The 22745-nt window shown below is 40.4% G+C and overlaps 2 protein-coding genes and 4 non-coding genes across 6 annotated transcripts in view; 1 reads left to right on the top strand and 5 right to left on the bottom strand.

The window, feature by feature from the left end:
* The window catches only part of map2k1 (mitogen-activated protein kinase kinase 1), a 61306-nt gene extending 47027 nt beyond the window's left edge, over positions 1-14279 (top strand). Inside the window, exons 6-11 of the mRNA XM_072565373.1 lie at positions 302-426; positions 1355-1556; positions 1941-2005; positions 3110-3171; positions 6587-6632; positions 10308-14279. Of these exons, the coding sequence (XP_072421474.1) occupies positions 302-426; positions 1355-1556; positions 1941-2005; positions 3110-3171; positions 6587-6632; positions 10308-10421 (614 nt within the window). The 3' untranslated portion in view covers positions 10422-14279. The remainder of the gene's footprint in view (positions 1-301; positions 427-1354; positions 1557-1940; positions 2006-3109; positions 3172-6586; positions 6633-10307) is intronic.
* A 1567-nt stretch (positions 14280-15846) lies between these two features.
* rpl4 (ribosomal protein L4) overlaps positions 15847-22745 on the bottom strand; it is an 8451-nt gene continuing 1552 nt past the window's right edge. The window contains exons 2-10 of the mRNA XM_072565374.1: positions 22103-22274; positions 20632-20738; positions 20231-20369; positions 19004-19128; positions 18696-18825; positions 17993-18149; positions 17123-17206; positions 16590-16710; positions 15847-15950 (exon numbers count right to left, since the gene is read on the bottom strand). Coding sequence (XP_072421475.1) covers positions 15909-15950; positions 16590-16710; positions 17123-17206; positions 17993-18149; positions 18696-18825; positions 19004-19128; positions 20231-20369; positions 20632-20738; positions 22103-22274 — 1077 coding nt within the window. The 3' untranslated portion in view covers positions 15847-15908. The remainder of the gene's footprint in view (positions 15951-16589; positions 16711-17122; positions 17207-17992; positions 18150-18695; positions 18826-19003; positions 19129-20230; positions 20370-20631; positions 20739-22102; positions 22275-22745) is intronic.
* LOC140469181 (small nucleolar RNA SNORD18) lies at positions 16983-17053 on the bottom strand. Its single transcript, XR_011956008.1, has one exon. It is a non-coding gene; the product is annotated as a small nucleolar RNA SNORD18 (small nucleolar RNA).
* On the bottom strand, positions 17654-17725 carry LOC140469182 (small nucleolar RNA SNORD18). Its single transcript, XR_011956009.1, has one exon. It is a non-coding gene; the product is annotated as a small nucleolar RNA SNORD18 (small nucleolar RNA).
* Positions 19571-19667, bottom strand: LOC140469185 (small nucleolar RNA SNORD16). The gene has a single exon (XR_011956011.1). It is a non-coding gene; the product is annotated as a small nucleolar RNA SNORD16 (small nucleolar RNA).
* On the bottom strand, positions 20427-20526 carry LOC140469183 (small nucleolar RNA SNORD16). The gene has a single exon (XR_011956010.1). It is a non-coding gene; the product is annotated as a small nucleolar RNA SNORD16 (small nucleolar RNA).

Below are 22745 nucleotides of genomic sequence, written 5' to 3'. Positions count from 1 at the left end.
ACTCTGATGCGAATGAGATCATACAATCATATAGTGTGGGAGATAAATAAGCAAATGTATCCAAATTTCCCTCATTTATTTATCTTTCATCAACCTATCCAAACTATTCTTAAGTGACAGTTTGCTGTTAAATTTGTCTGCCTGTGACATCATCTGCTTCTTAATTTTCTCGTGTGGTAATTTGTGCAGTTTATTTAATTTTTTTTTTGTCTTCAATCGTGCTGCTTTTCCCAAGTAACTGGTTAAAGTAAACCAGAAATGTATAATTTCTTGTAATTTTTAAATTGTATTTCTTTTCCAGACGTTAAACCTTCAAACATCTTGGTGAATTCCCGTGGTGAAATCAAACTTTGTGATTTTGGGGTTAGTGGGCAGCTGATTGACTCCATGGCAAACTCCTTTGTTGGGACAAGATCTTACATGTCAGTAAGTTCCATTCTGTTGTCACGTGCAATGGAGGAAAACTCTCTGATCTTAGTGACACTGCTGAGGTTCTATCCCCCTGGGCAGCTATCTCCAGGAAAGATATAGATTAAAATCTCAACACTGGAATCTGCAGTAAGATCAGGAAAATGCCAGAAACCCACTGCAGGGATCAGGGAATTCTGATGTTGTGAGGGAAGTGGAAGCACTTACCTCAGTAACTTCCTTGGATTTACATTTTGGAACTTGCTTTACTCTGTGGTCCTAATGTTACCAGATTCTGTTCTGAGTCTTTCTCGAGTATAAAGATCCAAAAATTGCACCCAATTAGACTGTGTGACGGTTTTCTAATGATGGGTTTGAATGATTTAGGAATGCCAGAAGAGATGGGTATTGTGTCCAGTAGCTCCCGGACTTGTTCTTGTACTTTCGGGGCTAGTTTTGGTCCAGAGAAACCCAGCAGTCAAGGAAGAGAATATTTGCTTCCTGATGATTTCCCAACTCCATGAACAAGAAATTCACAAAAACAATTAATGAATAAAGATGTGCTTGATGATCTTTTTAGCAATTAATCTATTGCAAAAATATCCTTGACATTAATTAATGTTAATTTGCTAGTTTCACTTATTGACTGGTACTGTGCCAAAGGCCAATCACCTATCATGAATCTTTGGATAAATTTATAGTGTGCTTTGGGTTTGGAAGAAGGTGTGCCAAAATTATGCCTGTGAGGTGGGAACAACAGGTTCAAATTTCTACACTTCCCAGGATATAATAAATGAATGTTTTGCAAGACTTTGAGGAAAGAACAGTGCAGTGGGATAAATGAGAAAGCTCTTTCAAAGAGTCAGCAGAGGCACAAGGGGCAGATGTTGTTGCCAAGAGTCTGTAAACTCCCCTCACTGCTTCTATATTTTGACTTGTTTCTCAGCCTGAAAGACTCCAGGGGACACATTATTCTGTTCAATCCGATATCTGGAGTATGGGGCTCTCTCTGGTGGAGATGGCCATCGGAAGGTATCCAATTCCTCCACCTGATGCTAAGGAGCTCGAACAGATCTTTGGCTGTCACATGGGAGAGGACCCTTCATCCTCAGAGTCAAACCCACAGCCTTCAGGACGTCCAGGGAGTTGTGAGCTTCAGTTGTTTACTCATTTCACATAATTCACAAAGAAATTCAAATCTTTTAAGTTAGAGTCTACCGGGTTGCAGTGGGACTATATTGCTGGGGTAACGGAATACTGGAGTACAGTGGGACTGTATCACTGGGGTAAAAAGGATTAGTGGGGTACAATGAGACTGTATTGCTGGGGTAACAGAATACTAGGTTACAGTGGAACTGTATTGCTAGGGTAATGGAATACTGGGGTACAGTGGAACTGTATTGCTGGGGTAATGGAGCACTGGAATGCAGAGGGCTAGGAGTAATTTGGTCAGTTGTTGAATTAAACGATTTGTCAAAGCAGAATTCCACAGTCCCCTCCAGTCTGTTTGAATTGATCCATTTTCTTTGCAGCTTTTGGTGGTGATTGTCGACCTCCAATGGCAATATTCGAATTGTTGGATTACATTGTGAATGAGGTCAGTCCCATTCCCATCTTCTGCCTTTCACTGAACTAGGTTGTGTTGTGAGTCTCTTTTTTTTAATTTTACACTGTGATTCTCACTCAGGAACAGACTGGTTGCTGAGATTGTAAAGTGATTACAATCATTCAACCCAACTCTCTGTGTTGGTCCAAATGAACTGCCTTCCACCCACTCCATCTAAAATTGAATAACAGGATTGACTCAAATGTTTTAGGCATGACTTCACTCTGACAAAGCTGTGCTGACTATCACTGATCAAACCTTGCCTCTCCAAGCAGAGAGAATTCTCAATTTCAGAATTTTCTCCAGTACTGTCATTTCCCTATCAATGATCTGTAGCTCCCTGGTTATTCCCTATTAGCTGTCCTGCAGTTCTCTGGCACCTCTGATGGTCAAATTATAGCCAGGTCACTGCCCCTTAATGTGGTTTAAAGGGATCAGGCAGCACGGATGCCCCATATTCTGTATTAATTTTCTTTTCCAATAAGAATCTATCTTGGACAGCATTTAGCTGCTGCCTGAATTCTAGTAGATCTACTATAAGCAGACGGATACTCTGACACTCGCTGGCAATGAAAAGTAAATCACGATTCAAATATAAAAAAGTGTGGATGATGGCAATTTGGGGTCTTTTCACTTCGAAATGGATCACCTTTTTTACTGGTTAAGGAATATTGTGCCAGCGCAAATAAATACCATTTAAGGTGCAGATCACCCAAGATCCCAGTGAATAATGGCACAGGGTTGAGTGGCTGAATGACCTTCTCCTATTTGTCTTTGCTCACTGTGGATAGCGATTGAACATGTTTGTCAGGTGCTTTTCTCTTTGGATATGTGCAGGTCACCCATGGCATTGCTCACTGTGATGTGGCCAATATACAAATGAGTGTTATTGGCCAGCTATAAATAGAATGAACATTATGAAGATTTGAACTACTGCAGAATTTCAAAGTTTTAATGTCTTTGGTGTTGGGAATACCACACATTGTCAATTTGCTGTCTTTCTAACATATTTTGTGCCCATGTTAGCTGCAAATTGTGTTGTTTCTATCCATTTCTCTATTTGTTTATCAAATTATTAATCTGTTGCATTTACAGCCACCTCCTAAATTGCCAACTGGAGTATTTAGTGAAGAATTTCAGGACTTTGTGAATGCATGGTGAGTGAATTATTAATGCCGGTGGGTGAGTTATTGATAATGAAAGCCCCGTGCTCCTGGCAGAACTGGTGGCTCTGTGTGACTTAATGGGTCACTTCTTCACTTGGGGTTTGTTTCTCTGGACTGACAGCACACTTCCTCACAGGCAGTGAAAGATTCTGGCAGAGAACCATTGTAGGAATCCCTGGGAAAGTTTCTCACTGATCAACTTTCAACAGGACTCCTGAGTAGAATCGATCTATGTTCCATTTCTACCAAAGAAAACATTGCTGTTCTGTCAAAGTTGAAGTGATGATGAAAGAAGGACTTGCTGTTGCTGAACAAAAAGACCTTGTTCATAGCTCCTTGAAAATGGATAGATAGGATAGTGAAAAAGACGTTTGGTATGCTTTCCTTTATTGGTCAGAGTATCGAGTACAGGAGTTGAGGTCATGTTGCGGCTGTACAGGACATTGGTTAGGCCACTGTTGGAATATTGTGTGCAATTCTGGTCTCCAGAATGTTGTGAAACTCGAACGGGTTCAGAAAAGATTTACAAGGATGGTGCCAGGGTTGGAGGATTTCATCTATAGGGAGAGGCTGAACAGGCTGGGGCTGTTTTCTCTGGAGCATCAGAGGCTGAGGGGTGACATTAGAGGTTTACAAAATTGAGGGGCATGGATAGGATAAATAGACAAGGTCTTTTCCCTGAGATCAGGGAGTCCAGACTAGAGGGAATAGGTTTAGGGTGAGAGGAAAAGATATAAAAGAGACCTAAGGGACAACTTTTTCATGCAGAGGGTGGTACGGGTGTGGAATGAGCTGCCAGAAGAAGTGAAGGCTGGTACAATTGCAACACTTAAAAGGCATCTGGATGGGTATATGAATAGAAAGGGTTTGGAGGGATATGGGCTGGGTTCTAGCAGATAGGACTAGATTGTGTTGGGATATCTGATCGGTATGGATGGGTTGGATCGGAGGGTCTGTTTCCGTGCTGTACGTCTGCGTGTATGACATCCCAGAAAAAGTGCAGAGGTTCACATGCAATGAATGACTTTCATTGTTCTTGCTGTCTCAGACAAATATATAAACCTAATGTTGTGGTCTTTGTACAAGCAGTTCAGGTCAGTCAGACATGTTGAGAAACCAGGGATTTTGATGATGAGCTGTTCCATGCTGCTTGCATCATCCAAGCTGCGCATGTTGGCATGTGCCCCTGACTTTCAGGACAGTCCCTCTGGAGGTTCTTGCACTAATGGTGGAGTGGCAGATCCATAAGGAAATACGTTTGCAAAGCCCATCAGTGTGGACAGTACGGAACAGCAACTCTAGGATCATGTTTTTCTGTAGTAAGTTCACAGTTTTAGCTGTGCTCTGAGGATGTGTAATCCCATTGGAAGGGAGGAGAGAAAAGGGAAGGGGTCTTACCTGAGTGTTGCCCACCGCAAGGGAGGTGATGGTCCAGTGGTATCACTGCTGGTCTATTAATCCAAAAACCCAGGAAAATGTTCTGGGATCTCAGATTTAAATCCTGCCATGGAGATGGTGGAATTTTGAATTCAATAAAAATCTGGAATTAAGAGTTTTAATAGTGACCATGAAACCATTGTTGTTTGTCAAAAAAATGTACCTGGTTCACTGATGTCATTTTTAAGGAAACTGCTTTCCTTATCTAGCCTGACCGAGGGTGGGCAATAAGTGCTGGCCTAACCAGTGACACACACATCAAGTGAATGCATTGAATCAGAAAACTCTAGGAGCATAATTTGGCCTGGGATTAAGTTGTCTTTCTGATGTCCGTGGGGAGAACTTTGGAGGAATGAAATAATCCTATTAATTAAAATTCTCACTTAGACATCCTAAGTTTAGGAAAACCATCTTGTGAAACTCTTGAAGAAAATGTTTAGGTGACTAATTTGGATGCTTTAAAAGGATTTGAGATTTTTTAAAAAAAACATCTAGTGTTGATAGATTTGAGTTGAAGTGGAGAGTGTTAAAACACATGAACCAACAAAGGCAGAGACTCAATAGGTCTAAAGGTCAGTTTCTCTGCTGTAAACTCTGTCAAATGCAAATTAATACAACTGAAACTGTAGAGTCAGGAAAATTCCTCCCAAATTACAGGCCAGTAATCTGCTTGACATTCCTTATCTCCAGTTTTGTGGTTAGAATTTGAATAAAAACTGGAAGTAGAAAGATGTAATGCACAATAGTGTCCCCTCAGCCAATACCTCCCTCCAGTGGTTAGACACCAGCATTACATGAGTTGAAGAAAAGCTGGGGATGAGACATTTATAGAGACTGAAAACAAAAATGCTGGAGATCAGAGGGTCAGGCAGCGTCCATGGACAGAAAGCAAGCTACTGTCTTCAGAGCTGACGTGAAGTGTGGAGAGACAGCATTTATGCAGTAGTTGGAGGGTAGGGGAGAGTGCTGGGGGAGAAAGGATGTTGATAGTTCAGATTTATAGAGAAGACCTTTCCCAACCCCTGGATACTGCAAGGCATTTACGTACTTTGTTTGTAACATAAGGAACACAGCAGTTGAACTGAACACAGTAAATTCCTGTAAACAACAATATAATGAGCAGAAAGTTTGTTTTCGTAAAACTGGTTGAGGGGTAAATATTGGCTGAGACTGTGTGAACGCACTCCTGTTCTTCAAAACTGTAACATGTGGCTATTTAGATCCATCTGAAAGGGTAAATGAGCTTTTTGAATCATTCTGATAATATCATCTGCATAGAACAGCACTAGAGAGTCAGGCCTGAATTCAGTGTTGAAATCTCTGGAATGGGACTTAGACTCACCATCTTTGAACTCCAACGTGATAGAGCTGCCCGTTCAATGTCTGGTAATTACCACTTTCCTGTCCATGCAGGGGAGATGAACATTCAGACCGTTTCCTTCAATAAGACAGAGATTGTGTCCTTTTTTTTTCTTTATTCAATAAGTGTGTACGGTCATGCCAGTTCTTCAGTATGTGTTGACTAAACTCTATCTTGATTTAAGTGGAAGAAATTAGTTTTACTTTAGCTTTCAGACAAAGATATTTCTTTAAAGTTAAACAAAAACCTACAAGTCAGCTGCAAAAATTGGTTTGGTTGATGTGGTGCCCAGTCAATGCTTTCCTCCCAACAGGATATGTTGAAACATTATATCTGTTCAGATACTTCCTGTTTCTTCTAATGCCATGCATTTGTTTCAATTTTTCTGTGACACCATCTGAAGTCATGATAGTCGGCTCCCACGGTCAGTGTCAGGTCACTCAAAGGTCCTTGTATCAGTGTCTGTCTCTCTGGCAGCTTAAAGTACGCGGAGAACAGCAGGGGAGAACCTGCTACGCCAATATCTGGGTGGGCTGAATGGCCTGATCCACACTGTAGGGATTCTGATTCTTGTTTAACATCTGACAACATCTTTAATTTTTTTTAAAGTTTGATAAAGAATCCTGCGGAAAGAGCAGACCTGAAGCAGCTTATGGTGAGTGAGTCACTGATCTTTTGCTGATTTGGTTTTTGGATCAAGTTACAAGTAAAAATTACAAAGTTGTCATTCATAATGAAACTTTTTTAAAAAAAATAAATGTACAGGCACTTTCTTCGGTAATTGTGAGCAGTGATCCTTTGGTCTGTTCTGTTAGTTTACCCTCTGTCCATGGCTTAGAGAGTCTCTCGGGATAAGAACTTAGTGGGAGGTGTTGGTCATTGATTCTTTTAAAGTTAACAATTGTAGGGTTTAAACCTACTCCTAATTCAGAGATATTGGGTAAGGATAGCACTGGGCTCAAATGTGATGCCTCATTAGCTGGTTGGTCGTAATCCTTACAAAAGGTAATTACCCAAATGGTGTTTTCATGATTTTGGTTTTGATAGGAAAGGATGGAAGAAATTTCCTTGGGACATGTTGGTAACCAGGAGACAAATTTTAAGGAAACTGGTTAAAGGACTGGGGGTTCTGGAATCCCTGCAGCAAAAATGTCTTGGCATGTGTTACAACATGACAGGCCTTGCCACCCGCCATGTCTACGTCAGCTGTCCAAAGGAGCAATTCACCCAGCACCATCCTTACACATGCCTACGTTTCAGAAAATAATCAAATTCCCATTTAAATCCTTCAGGTTCTCAGGAAACCAATTTCAGATCCTGATCTCTTGCCACATGGGAGAGGTTTCCTTCAGGTCTCCATTGTTTCTTTCTAAATGTGTCCTCTCTCCAATCAGTAAAATGTTTGTCCCTAGTTACTCTGGCCAGACCCCTTATGATTTTGAATACTTTATCAAATTTCTCAACTTCCTTCAAGGAAAACCTCCTTGTCCCAACTTCTCTGATCTGTCCATCTAATGGAAGTTCCTCATCCCTGAAACCATTCTGAAAAACGACAGTGAAAGCTGCTGCTTGGACTTAAACTTGAAAATGAAAACAATACAAGGTTGAGGGAAGTGCTGGCACAGTCACAGTGGGTCAAATGACAACCTCTAAATTTATTTTAATCCACCTATTTGTATGTTATGACACACCTTCAGGGCAGGTGGGATTTGATCATCTACTTCCTATCCAAGAGGTAGGGTCACTATCACTGTGCCACAAGATGTCATGAACCCCTTCAATGCTCTGCATTTGATTTGATTTAGAAGGATAAAAGATTCTGGGGATTTGCTAATGCTGGTAAAGCCAATATCTCTTGCTCAGCTTGACTTGCCTTCCATGCTTTTGTGAGCTGCTATAGTCTCTGGTGTATGTACTCAGGCGACTCTCTGTGTGGAGTTTGCACATTCTCCCCGTGTCTGCGTGGGTTTCCTCCGGGTGCTCCTGTTTCCTCCCACAGTCCAAAGATGTGCAGGTCAGGTGAATTGGCCATGCTAAATTGCCCGTAGTGTTAGGTAAGGGGTAGATGTAGGGGTATGGGTGGGTAGCGCTTCGGCGGGGCGGTGTGGACTTGTTGGGCCGAAGGGCCTGTTTCCACACTGTAAGTAATCTAATCTAATCTAATCTTACTCCCACAACACTGTTAGGTACTCCAGGACTTTGCCATTCTGGAATAGTTACTGAGTCAATGCACATCTAAATCAGGCTGGAGATACTCCCAAAGAGATTGTATAAACATATGAAGGGCAAAAGAGTAATTAGGGAGAGAATAGGGCCCCTTTTAAAGATCAATAGTATGTGTGGAGTCACAGTAAACCGATGAGATCTGAAACCAATATCTCTCATTGAGATTTAGTGTGAAGACATGGAAGCTAGGGAACTCGGGAGTAAAGAGTGATAACTGGAAAGAGTCCACATCACACAGGTTGTGCTGGAGGTCTTAGAATGCACAAAAGGAAGGTAAATTCCAGGGATCTGATCAAGTGTATCCTAGGACATTGTGGGAAGCTAGGGAAGAAATTGTGGGGTCCCTAGCAAAGATGTTTGTATCATCGACAACCACGGGTGAGGTATTGGAGGGTGGCTAATTATTTAAGAAAGACTTTAAGGAAAAGCCTGGGAACTACAGACCATCGAGACTAACATCGCTGGATAAGTTGTTGAAGAGTATTGTGAGACAGGATCTGCATGCTTTTGGAAAGGTAAGGCCCAATTAGGGATAGTCAACATGGCTTTGTGCATGGGAAACTATTTCTCAAATATGATTTGAGTGTTTTGAAGAAATTATGCTTCTGCTGCCTACATGGACTTTAACAAAATCGATGCCAAAGTTCTGCATGGTAGACTGGTTAGTAGGGTTAGATCACATGAAATCCAGGGAGAGATAGCCAATTAGATACAAAATTGGCTTGCCGGTAGGTGGCAGGATGGTAGTAGAGGATTGTTGTTCAAACTGGAGGCCCGTGACCAGCCCTGTGCCACAAGGATCATACAAAATGTTTGTTTATACAAAATGACTATGTAGATGAGATTATAGGAGGCATGCTTAGTAAAATTACAGATTACAGCAAAATTGGTGGACCAGTGAAGGTAATCTCAGAATACAACAGGATCTTGATCAATTGGGCCAGGAGGCTGAGGAATGCAGATGGAGTTTAATTGTGTTGCATTTTGCTAAGATAAACCAGGGCAACACTTATACATGTAAAGGTAGGGCCCGTGGGAGTGTTGTTGAACAGAGAAACCTAGGGGTGCTGGTACATAAGTTTCTTGGAAAATAACCACACAGACAGGGTAATGATGATGATATTTGGCATGTCTTCATTTGTCAGAGCACTGAGTACAGGAGTCTAGGATTCTGGATTAGTGGAGCTGGAAGAGCTCAGCAGTTCAGGCAGCATCCAAGGAGCAGCGAAATCGACGTTTCGGGCAAAAGCCCTTCATCAGGAATAAAGGCAGTGAGCCTGAAGCGTGGAACGATAAGCTAGAGGAGGGTGGGGGTGGGGAGAAAGTAGCATAGAGTTGCAGTGGGAGAGGCACTCCCTGAGATTCTTGTAGAGAGAGAGGAGGAAAACTTCTTCAAGGCAGGCATCCTTGCAAGAGGATTCGCAGTAGCGTTAAAATCAATGAGGTAAAAACAATGACTGCAGATGCTGGAAACCAGATTCTGGACTAGTGGTGCTAGAAGAGCACAGCAGTTCAGGCAGCATCCAAGGAGCAGTAAAATCGACGTTTAGGATGTAATGTTATAGGTGTACAAGACATCGGTAAGGATGCATTTGGAGTACTGTGCATAATTCTGGTCGTCTTGTATCTGATGGATGTTGTTAAACTAGTAATTCTGTTTTGCACCCTTTCAAGGAAGTTACCAAAGTTGGATGGGCTAGGACTACTTTTCCTTTAGTGTAGGAGGCTGAAAGGTGACCTTAGAGGTTCATTAAAATTACGACATAGACAAGGTGAATAATCAAAGGTCTTTCCACCCCCCCCCCCCCGGGTAGGGGAATCCAAAACATTACTAAGGGGACAGGGGGAGGATTTAAATAGAACCATCAGGTCCCATTTAACAGATAGTGGTGCATATATGGTATGGAATGAGTTGCCAGAGGAAGTGATTGGGGCTGATATAATTCCATCATTTAAGATATTTAGACAGCTTTATATTGATAGAAAATACTTAACATAGGGAAATGGGTGTAGTTTAGTTAAGTGGCTGATATGGACAGGTTGGGCCAAAGTGCCTGTTCCTATGCTGCATCACTCTAATGATCAGTGTCTTATTTTGTGGCAGGCTCATGCTTTCATCAAACGATCAGAGGCGGAAGAGGTGGATTTCGCAGGTTGGCTGTGCACGACTATTGGCCTGAAGCAGCCAAGTACACCAACGCATACTCCTACTGTATAGTCGCACAAGCTGCTAAATGTCTGCTCTTTGTGCAGCAAATTGATAGATGTTTCTGCTAACATTACCTCATCAATATCCCTCTGTCCCGTAAATAATTTTAAAGATATTTTAAAAATGTACTTTCACTTTTAAAGGAAAGGTGTCTGTTTTTAAAAAAAATTGCCAATTTTAACTGCTGCTCAAATCATTAGAATTTGTCAATAGGAACCCAGAGAGTTTTTAGTGGAGCTAAAAGAGAATGGGGCATTGCATTCTTTGATCAACAGAAAAACCATTCTGCATCGCCCAATTTAGTGGATGATTGTGGAGACATCCCACTATACTCAGGGTTAAATTCCATCCTTTTAAAGATGTGCTGCCCTCCCTTCAATGGCCAGGAAACCTATTTATTTGTATACAACTCACTGCAATTGAGAAACCAGAACAGATTAAAATTACATTTTCCCTGATTTCTATTATGTCCTTCAAACAAACAGAAGAAGGACCATTCATTTGCTCATACTTTCCCTTTATTCCACCAAAGATTTGCCCTGAACAGTCCAATTGGGGAACTTATTAATTGCCAGCAAGAACTCCTTGATGTTTGGACTGAGTATAGCAAGGCAAAGACTTTTGTAGACCACTAGGGAAGATATTGAATACAAACAAAAGATAGTAAAGGATTAAAATTGTTTTAAGACCAGCAAGGAATTAAATTCTATTTACTAATTTTCATAACACAAGCTGATCTGATTCAAACCATATATAAAGTCCAATTATTGCAAGGTGCAGACTCTGAAAGAATTAAGCCCACATTAATCAGAATCAAACGAAGTTTAGAATCTTGCCTATTGCATTTGAAAGTCCTTGTCCAGAGTAGTCCCTGCTCACAGGTAAGAGTATAGATTCCACTGACTGGTCACATGAATCCAGATGTAGATGTTTCCTGCAAGGCCAGCATTTGTTGTCAATCCAGCGGAAAACAGGCCAAAAGTCCACCAGTGCTGTGGTCTTGGACTCACTTTTACACTAGATATGGTAAGGATGGCAAAATTTCCTCCCATAAATGACATTGGGTTCTCAATAAGCTTTTATAATTTGTTCTTTCATGATCATCACTACCAATATTAAATTTTCAATTCTTTATTTCACTAACTATAGTGGGATTTGAACGTGTACCCTAGAGCATTATCTTGAGCCTCTGGATTACTGGTAATTATAATCACTACACTGCCTACAGGATGACATAGTTTTAACTGCCTTATTTTTGATGCGGATGTGCCAGTGTTGGACTAGGCTGGACAAAGTTTAAGAATCTCACACCAGGTTATAGTCCAACAAGTTTATTTGAATTGCTAGCTTTCAGACCACTGCTGCTTTAATCAGGTAACTAATGAAGGAGCAGTGCTCTGGAAGCTTGTACTTCCAAATAAACCTGCTGGACGATAACTAAGTTAAAAATCTCAACACCAGGTTATTTTAAACCATCCTGTTCAGAAATGTCACCATTCTGAAATAGGTGGAACTGGAGCATGGACCTCTGTCCTAGTGGTCAGGATGCTATATGTGCAAGTCACATTGCTTATGTCTGTTAAAGAAGTGATGGTGTAGTAAAGACCAGATCACAGAACATATGCAGAAACTACAAATGTCCTTAGGCAGTATTTGTAAAGAAAAGTTAATGAGTTTGTCAGACTAAAAGGAATTTAAAGAGACAAGTGACAAATGATAGGGAAAGTCTAATAGGATCAGAGACAGATGAGATTTTTAAAAAGTACTGATAGTGAAAGGCAAAAGTGTGATAGTCAAAGGACAAGTGAAATAAAAGATGGAGGTGCAAATGGCAACATTGTCTCAAACCATTGAGGTCAAGTCAGGAGAACAATAAAATGAACAAAAGTGCTTTATAATGTCTGAGGAACAGCAAAGGACAAAAGAGTGGCTGCATATGGATGTGCTTACAAATTACAGCAGTCAATTAAAGTATGGAGCAACTCATTTCCTGTTGATCTCACTGCACACTGGAGATATTGATTAGGCTGCACATGTTTTTTTTCCCCCTGCCAACAGGATTGTGCCAAAACTAGAGTGCTGTTTTAACCTTGATTACAAACCTAGTAGAAACTCATTTGGTCACTCAGTTGTTAGTGGTATAATATCTATAGCATATGAAATGTTCAAACTTTTGGAATTTTAAGAGTGGATTATAAAATGGAAGCTGTGACAAGTGTACAATTTAACATTCAGAATAGTATCCTGGACGGGCTGATTTGTTCTCAGCATCAACTCCATTTTCACATTAATTTTGAGAATCATGGATGCATTTAGTTCCTCAGGATACATGGGGTAAATATTACTTAGAAATCAAAATCATTGACAATAGTATATCTTTTGCAAAGTAGACAGTTATTACTTCATCTGGCAATGTCAACATAACTTTAATATTAAACACTACCGCAACATGCAATTTTCTTCTATTAATATGATTTACAAGTGAATAACCTGTGTTCTGCTCACACTAAATCAGCTACAGCATATCTTAATGACTGATATTCAATCTCTTCAGTACCAGTGAACAGTAACTGTATTGGGGTTAAATTCACACTTCAACAGGAATGACCAACATAACAGAACTTCTCACTCCATAAAAACATGCAAATATTCTTAATTCTCACAGATGTGAAAGTTGCCCTGGCTCACCATTTGGGTGCAATTAGGAGAAAGTGAAGACTAGAGGTACTGGAGAGTAGCACTAGAAAAGCTTAGCAGGTCCATGCAAGGAGCAGGAAGGTCAATGTTTCAGGCATAAGCCCTTCATCCTAATGAGCTTTTCCAGTGCCACCCTTTTGAGTCTGCAACTTCATTTGACATTTTGGTCAACCAGTTTAAGTCAGTATTCAAACATTACTATATCAGTAGCAGAATGGATTTACACAAGAACCAGATAATCATTAATCCAGCCTTGCTACTCTAATGTGCCAAAATAAATCAATTGTGGAACTCGAACATTTCTCCCCAGCTACTGTTTCAGCCCATTTCCTAAATTGTCAGAGGCAGCAATGAAATAAAGTGCAAGCTAGAATTGTTATGATCTATGCTGGGACTGGGTAAAAGCATGGAATCCCAGTCCATTTTACAACTTGACATCCCATTTAATCCCTTTTTGATTGAAGGATTTTAAAAAAATCAGTGTAATAGACCATGATCCAAATAAATAGTTATAAATCATTGAGTGTTGCCATGCAAGGCAGCAGTATTTAGGGAAAAATCAGTAAGGTGGGTGTACACAGATCTCACTAGTGTCCTTAGGGTTAACATTTACTGAAGTCCACTCACTGTTCACAACAGCACTCCTTATGTTATTTTGCAGCCCTCTCAAAATATGGACCCTTTACAGCTCCAGTCTACTCCTTTCCCTCTGGTGCAGCTCAAACAAACTTAATTCACCCCCAACCAAATCAACTGTTCATAGATATTGTAGATAGAGACTTGAAATCAGGTGTCCTATCTCTGAGATGGGGACACTACCTTAGTAATCTGTCAAAAGCTGGAAAATTGTATTACTATAGTGCCTCCACCTACTATTCAATATGAACAGTTAAATGCCCAGCCAGATGGCAACTTATTCAAGATTTTTGTTTCATAGAAATTCTGGAAACCAAACTGGAAATGTCAGGGACAAGAGATATGCAGTACACTAAATGAGACAGACAAAGAGACAATCTTTCTTTAAGTACAAATGGTGTAAGAAAATATTGTTAACTGCTAGAATTGTGTATAATGTGAGAAAATGTAATTCAGAACCCTCTTCAAACTGCGTTCCTGCTAAAGTTATTAAGCGGATGTTGCAATAAATGATCAAATGTGATCTTAAAACAATTTCCATGTCTGTCTATATTTTGCTACTTTGCAAATCAATTAGAAGAACATGGCATTTTTAGTCATTACAAATAGAAAAGACATCTTTATAGGTCATTAAACAAAACAGGACAAACATATTGACAGGCTCCAGAATCGTTTCCAACAAAAGTAGAACGTAGTGATGAGGAACACTAACAGCAGACTTGGCAACACCACACACTATTGCACAACTGATTTAAGAGTGGACATTAAAAGGAATAGAATGAACAGAAATTTAAGACAAAATAACTTTTCAAAATTCTATACTGGATAGGTTAATAAAAGTAGATCCAAACTCAGTATGCAAGTTTCAAGAACACCATCCCCCAATTCTTACACCTGATCATTCTAGTCTGCACATTTTATTGATGTTGAATGCACTGCCTGAAAGGGTGGAAGGAAATTAGTTTTACATATCTACCAACAAATCTTCCCCCTACCAACCTTCACATAAATCATCAGACAACATTTCCGCCACCTCCAAACGAACCCCACCACCAGGGATATATTTCCCTCCCCACCCCTTTCCTCCTTCTGCAAAGACCGTTCCCTCCGTGACTAACTGGTCAGGTCCAAGCCCCCCTACAAACCATCCTGGCACCTTCCCCTGCCACTGCAGGAATTGCAAAACTTGTACCCACACCTCCATCCAAGGCCACCTTCCACATCCAAAGTTTTACCTGCACATCCACCAATATTATTTATTGTATCCGTTGCTCCCAATGCAGTCTCCTCTAAATTGGGGAGGCTGGATGCCACCAAGCAGAGTGCTTTAGGGAACATCTCTGGGACACCCACACCAATCAACCATACTGCCCAGTGGCCCAACATTTCAACTCCCCCTCCCACTCAGCCGAGGATATGGAGGTTCTGGGCCTCCTTCACCGCTGCTCCCTCACCACCTGACGCCTGGAGGAAGAACGCCTCATCTTCCACCTCAGAACACTTCAGGCCTAGAGCATCTATGTGGACTTCAACAGTTTCCTCATTTCCCCTTCCCCCACTTCACCCCAGGTCAAAACTTCCAGCTCAGCAGTGTCCCCATGACTTGTCCTACCTGCCTATCTTCCTTTCCACGTATCCACTCCGACCTATCACCTCCATCCCCACCCACCTACTGTACTCTATGCTACTTTCTCTCCACCCTGCAGGCACTCTGCCCAAAACGTTGATTTTCCTGCTCCTCGGATGCTGCCTGAACTGCTGTGCTTTTCCAGCACCAGCAGTCATTGTTTTTACCATGCAAGAAAGGCCAAATGGCTTCCACTCATGCAGTACCATTCTATGATTATATCTGTCAAGTGACAAGATACTTTTTATAACAGAACCACTAAAAATAAGTGACCAATAACCAGCTCCAATTATTTCCTCATCTCTTGAAAGGTTTAGCAACATTTCTGATGTGATTCAACCAGTGAACTGTATAAAAATGAACAGTATATAAAAATCCGTAATCCAGTTCAACATGTGATTTGCCCAAAATGCATGTTAAGTACAACTTAATGAAAATGACTTAGCTCTTCAATAGGAAAGGCTGCATTAAACATTTATTTTAAATAGATTTTATTTAAACTGAACCCATGTGTCATTAATACAGGAGCTTTAGGTTTATGCTGCTGCCTTTTGCTTCTTTTCCAGATTGGCTTTGAGCTGAAAAGGAGGAAAAAAAAACAAAGTTAGTTCAACAATTCACCCCCACCAACTCATTTTCGAACACTGCAGCACTTTTCATTAAAATGTAGATGCAGAGCTGCAATAATTAATATGTTTGAGATTATGGCAGGAAACTGATTACAAAAGGATTCCTGCACTACTTTAAGTTACTAATGTAATGTCCACTGTTGTCAGATTAAAGCAAACATTAAAAATACAGCTTTATAAAAAAAAATCCTTAGATCTAACTGGTTCGGCAGAACTTAGAAAACAAATCTGTACCAGACTTTTTTGGCGGGGGGGGGGGGGGGCTGCCTGTTGTACCTCATCATTTTTACAGATGACCATAGCCACCTCTTGCTACAGCACCCTAACTTCAGAACAAAAATATTTTGCAACCAGCTTTTATCCCTTATTTTTTGCCAGAAAGTAACATAATACTGGCTACACTCAACTACAATGGAAACTAATAAATCCCAACATTTTCACAGTGCAACTATTGCCAATTTATTAATGCCCTCTAAGAGTTCAAACAGGCCACAGCTCAAAATGGCTATGTTTCCTGCAATTTTTGAACATCCAACCCAGAAAGCAGCTCCATAATGGAGCAGCAATATGTATATTGGCCATACTTACATTCCGTTCCTGCAGGAGAATTGCACGACGCCGTGCAGTTTTGGCGTATGGATTCAGTTTCATCATGATCCTCAAGTTCTTCAGCGGGTTCTTCTTAAGGACTCTGCGCTCAATCTTTTTGCTGCGGATAGCATGAAAAATCTCAGCTTCCAATGCAAACATCATTGACAGTAAAACAAGAGGTACAGGAAAAGCAGCACAATCCTTACAAAATGATACACAAAAGTATAACAGCACATTATCTCAGCTACTCAAAAAACAGCATAATCAGGTCATTGCAATCACAGGTAGGACAGATCATGCCAGGTTAGTTTGAAATTTCAGCTAACTTTTCTTTGAATGCTCTCTTTTCACCCTCCAATGATGCCATCTTTTGCTCCAGGTTGCAGTTCAGACATCAGAACTTCCACTAATATCATAAGGTATCAAAAACACGGACCTAGAAGTGGAATCTCATCATTGTCTAAAACTGAAGAGTTAACAATCTAACACCAAAACTTGTATCGATTCCCAACTGAAACATTCCAACTTACTTTGGAGGACGAAGAGCCTTCTGGATTTCCGGACTCTTCATGATACGACTCAGATCTGTGTTTGTCATCTTGTGAATAGGAAGGCTGAATTGGATTATTAAAACAGTTATAGTAAGAACAAAAAGGAAAATTAAACTACTTAGAATTATTTCAGGGAAGACTATACGAATAGAAGCTACTATTTTGGACAACACAGCTGGCTTTAAACAGAAAGCAAGAAAAATGCTACATACTTAATGCAAAGTTACAAATAGAATCTAATAGGATTCTTCTTCAGAGGACTCTGAAGAATCTAAAGAGTCTTACTGAACTCAAACATGGTTTTCCTTTACACAGATGCTACCAGGTTGGTGGTTCTCCAGCATTGTTTTGTTTCAGACTTTTAGCCTTTGGTTTTTATAAATTTAGCATCTTATTAGGTATCCCTGTTATTCCAAAGTAATTCTCAATTCAAAGTAGTATTAAACAAAACCTCTGGTGGAGAACCATTGAAATAACCATTCTGTATTAATTTTAACTTCCTGCTTTTGTCACATCAGAACTTCCAACAATATCATTCACAGTCAAAAACACGGACCATGAAGTGGAATCTCATCATTGTCACAAATGTCTCCAATTGCTCTCAAGGGGATAAAAGAAAATCCAATGATTTCAGCAGAGCAGAAGTGCTGCCACTGACCTCCTGAGTTACATGAACTGCTTATCAGACATGACAGGACTACTGTGGGATACCCATATATGTGCATTTGCCATTTTGGCAAAGTAGCAGCTCCTATAGATAATGGAGGAAATTGAAAAGGCAATTCATAAGAACTAATTAAGAGGAGCTCCACTGCACCAACCTATTCTTATCATATCACAGATCCTTACTTGTATCCAACCTTCCATTTGGAAGGTTTGCGCCAAGTTCCATATAGCTCATCCAGCTTGCGAAAGGCACTCTCTGTCCAGATGCAGAATCGTCCAACATGGCCACCAGGAGCAAGTTTTAGGATATTTAACTTGTTGACATTGAGAAGAGTTATGCCTACAGCAGACAATTTAAAGCACATTAGATTCTTCAATGAAAATAGTCTACCTTCAATTCAAGTAATTTCTTACCATTGCAATAAGCCAATATAATATGACGACAATGGATTTTTTTTTGCAAGTACAAACTCACCTATGTCACATGGAGAGGCTGTATGCAAACCAGTTTTCTACCAGAATGAACAGAGACACAGAAAAGAAAGTCTTCTTTTTTAAAAACGTTTCTTACACAGCTTTAGATATCAAAAGGCTTACAAAAATGATCCCAGCCATTGCACGCAAGACTCCACTACTGCCACTAAAGTCTGAACTTCAATTAACATCACGTTTTCAAAAACACAGACCAAGAAGTGGAATACCAATCAATCGATCTATCCAGAACAAACAGTGATTGCTGAGTATTTAAGTCAATTTGTTACTGAATGGTACTCTTCCGATCCTAAAGAGAATTTAATAAATAAATTCACAGTAAACAAAAATCTAAAACAAAGTGCACTCCTGCTCATAGCAGACATTAAACTGCAAACCCTCCAGACAGAATTACCTGGGATGTTTCGGAAAGCTCTTACAACACCATTGTTCGCATTGTAGATAATGCATGGGCCCTTGCGCCGGATACGACGGCGGTTCCTCATTTTACCTTTGCCAGCACGCATACGTCGGGAAGCATAAACCTGTAGAGGAAAAAAAAAGTCTCCTTTGACTAATTACAAATAGCAATCACATGCTTTTCTGAAAAATCAGCTAAGATCAGATCTTCAAAATCGTCAGTTATCAGAAACACAGACCAAAAGTAAAATCTCTTCCTCTCTTGCAGCGTATCACTGTGATAAAGATGAAAACGATGCTTGCCTTTTTGATATCATTCCAGGCTTTCAGCTTTTTTAGCATTAAAACAGCCTCCTTTGTCTTTTTGTAGCTCTCAATCTTATCTTCAACCACAAGTGGGAGCTCTGGGATTTCCTCAATGCAATGACCTGCAGAAAGTTGTAAATCTGGTCAGATTACTTTTAAAGCAGAAACCAATTTCCCATATCAATTGCAGAGATGACTCCAAAAAGGAAGACAAAGATAAAACCATAACTGGCCAAAGCAAAATATTTCCTACCTACGCCCAATCATAAACAATAATCCCATTCAATGTCTCAAGCTACAGACAATAACATGAATTATGATGATTAGAATCAGATATAAGATTTTCAGACAGGAACTTTTTTTTAAAAAACCAGAAACATGTGATTAAAAAGAACATAAAAAAATGCCAAAAGCTAGCATCACCACAATAGGATAAACTGGCTGCCTTAAAACTCCACGATGCAAGGGGTGACAAAGATTTGCCGGTCTCAAGCGGCCTTGGGGAGTAAGCTTCAAATTCCCAGTCACTCAAATTTGAAAATCTCCATTAACACAATCAGAAGCTGCTCGGATCCAAAAGACCATCATATGTCTGCACCAGTGTAATAACAGAAGGCAACTGAAACCGTGCATGGCATTAGACAATTACAGCATCATAGCAAACTTGTACTTCAAAGCACCAATCCGTCAAACAAAAAGTACCACTGCATATTTTAAAATACATCAAGGATCGAGTAGCTATAAAACCCACTTTACTGTCCCATTAGCAACATTTAGTAATCCCTGCCAATCCCACAAATACCTTCTGCTGTCAGGACCACTTGAATTCACATGCATGTGTTACTCACTCAGCAGCTACTTCTAAATCAGGACAAATTCAAGCAGGTGCAAGTAACCTGCTAGTTGTGTTTTTATTCTAGAACAACTCACTTTGACAGAAAGCATTGAAGAAAATCTCCAAGACTGATGATTCTCATGATGAGAACTTTCACTTTATTCAGAAATTGCCTGGATATAAATCCATTGCATAATTATTTAGCTGTTTTACTGCACGAATTCTCTTCTATTTCCATTTACCATGAAACAATGAAGGAAGTCATTGGGACGAGAGAAAAAAAAGCCTCCCCAGTTCCTTGGGGTTCAAGAACCAAAATGCCATAGGATTCTAACCATAAAAGCAGTATATTTTATTCTGATACTTTATTAAATGTGATTTGATCTTACCTTTTGACAAGACCAGAGCAGGGAGGGCTGACGCAGCCAGAGTTGAACAGATGGCATATCGCTTCTGGGTCACATTCACTCGGCGGTGCCAACGGCGCCAAGTCTTTGTAGGAGCAAACATACGGCCACCACGGCACATCTGTAATGTAGGTTAAGGCGCATAACCTTTCCAAAAATAAATTCTGGACATCCATGTTGCTCAGACTTCATTGCTCGTCATTTCCCTGTACCAGCATAATGACAGAAGGCAACTGCCGCTGTGAACAGCATAAGACGCAAATTACACCATCATAGCAACAGGACCATACATGAGCATCTGCTTAAAAGGGGAGAACAGAAAGTGAGATTAAGAGCACGCATTACACTTTGCAATATTTAATCTTACACATTAAATAGGATACATTTCCAAAAGCACCCTGGCCAGAACGATGCGTGCCACCACCCCGTACACGGGGAATACGAGCCACAGCCCTGCCAGTACCCCACGATTCAGCACTAGTTTGATGACCTGAAAAATAAATATCGGTCAGATATAAACAATGGAGCAAGTTTCCGAACAAAACAATAGAGTAACCTATACAAGCAAAATTTCCAAAAGTACTGGACTTTCAGTATTCACTAAGTTGAAAACCAAAATGAATCCTACATTAGGATTGTGCAGCCTCAAAAACAAGTACCCTTATCACTTCCTCATGCCTTGTTAATGTGCCACCCCTCACCATCTTAGCCTGTTTTATCCTATTATTTCTTGTGCTTATCTCTAAAATGCACCCAAACGAAAGAGGTCAATTTCATATTCAAACCACACTCCAGGCAAGTTTTAACATCACCTACCTTTAGCCTATCTGACTCAATCTTAAACATGACACCTGTCTTCTCCTTTCATGAGGTATAGAAACAGAAGTAGACCATTTAGTCCTTGAAGCTTGCTCTAACAATGAGATATTTGTAGCTGAACTACATAAACCTATCACTGGCTAACATCCCTCTATTTCTGGCTACAAAAGTTGATCAACCTCCGATTTCTAACTGATAAATCAACACAGCATCAATTGCTATTCAATGTTCCCTGGTCCTAAACTGCTAAAGTACAGAGGAACGTCAATTATCCAAAGGACATGTGGGGGTGGGGGTGGGGGTGGGGGTGGGGGGTTGGGGGGGGGGGAAGAAAAGCGGTATATCATTCAGTTAATTGAATGCCAGATAACAGTTAGCCAAGCATCGAGGCCTTGCAATCTTATTCAGATAATCCGAAATTCAGTTAACTGCATGTTGAATAATCGAAGTTCCTTTATTTTATATCTACCCAGATTATTCCCTTGAGCGTATTGAACGTCTATCAAATAATTTTTTAAAAATTGTTCCTTTTACCATTGTTCCTGTATTTCCAGCATGTCTTTTTAAAAAAAGTTTCCAAATGCAATAGCACTATTTTACTTTCAACCCCGTTTACACAGTAAGAATGCATGCCCCAAATTCAATCTGGTTGAAACCATAAATTAGAATTTGCTAAAAACATGCAGAACAGGTAGCATCTGTGGAGAGTGTTACTTTTCAGAGACCCTTTTATTCAGAACTCTCATTAATTCCTACCCTCAAAATGTTATCTAACTGCAGTATTCCTACATTTTGTTTTTAATTTCAGACTGCAGCATAACATTAAGCTCTGGATGAGTAGAGATACTGGTTAATAGTGACAGCCACAGAGCCATTCCAATGTCTTACCCAGCTACTCATCAAAAGTAGTAATGCCAATCAACAGTCAGGACAAATTTCATTTTTGCTTTTAAAGAGGAAAATATTTTGAACGCACATGAACCAAAAGATCACAGTACGTCATACATGGCATAATTTACAAAACCAATATCTTACCTGCATCTGCACTTACAGCATATGGCTGTCTGCTGTTTTTGCGTAGATTTGTGTGAACAAAGTTCACAATATCCGGCCGGATGGGAGCCTTGAAAACAGCAGGCATGACAACATTTTTGCCTGATACTGCTCCCTTGTCACTGTACACTGTTATTAACGGTCGAGCACAAGCCTGAAAAGATAATATTTAAAGTTAGCCATTGAGATACATTGTAGGAGTCTGGCGGCACAGTGGTTAGCATTGCTGCCTCACTGGGGACCCAGGTGTGATTCCGTTCTTGGGCAAGTGTCTGAGGAGTAATGCAGTCTCCATCCCTGCATGCATTTCATCCAGGGGCTCAGGTTTCCTCCCAAAGGAGATTAGGCAGAGCAGATATGCTAAATTGCCCATAGTGTCCAGGGATGTATAAGCTAGGTGGAGTGGCCATGGGAAATGCATGGTTTGGGAGGGGGGAGGAAATCTGGGAGGGTCAGTATGGACTCAATGGACTGAATTGTTTGCTTCCACATTGCAGGGGATTCTAACTCACTAAACTTATTCCTGGTACTTCAGTGTTGATGTTGAGACAGGACCATGGGTGCTTTCCACAGGCCCAAGTGACTCAACAATGCTCAATTGAAACATTCCAGTGTCCAACTACAC

This window comes from Chiloscyllium punctatum, chromosome 48 (assembly GCF_047496795.1).
Source record: "Chiloscyllium punctatum isolate Juve2018m chromosome 48, sChiPun1.3, whole genome shotgun sequence".
NCBI classification, from domain to species: domain Eukaryota; kingdom Metazoa; phylum Chordata; class Chondrichthyes; order Orectolobiformes; family Hemiscylliidae; genus Chiloscyllium; species Chiloscyllium punctatum.
Note: the sequence above shows the minus strand (reverse complement) of the source record. Positions and strands in the feature narration are given on the sequence as shown.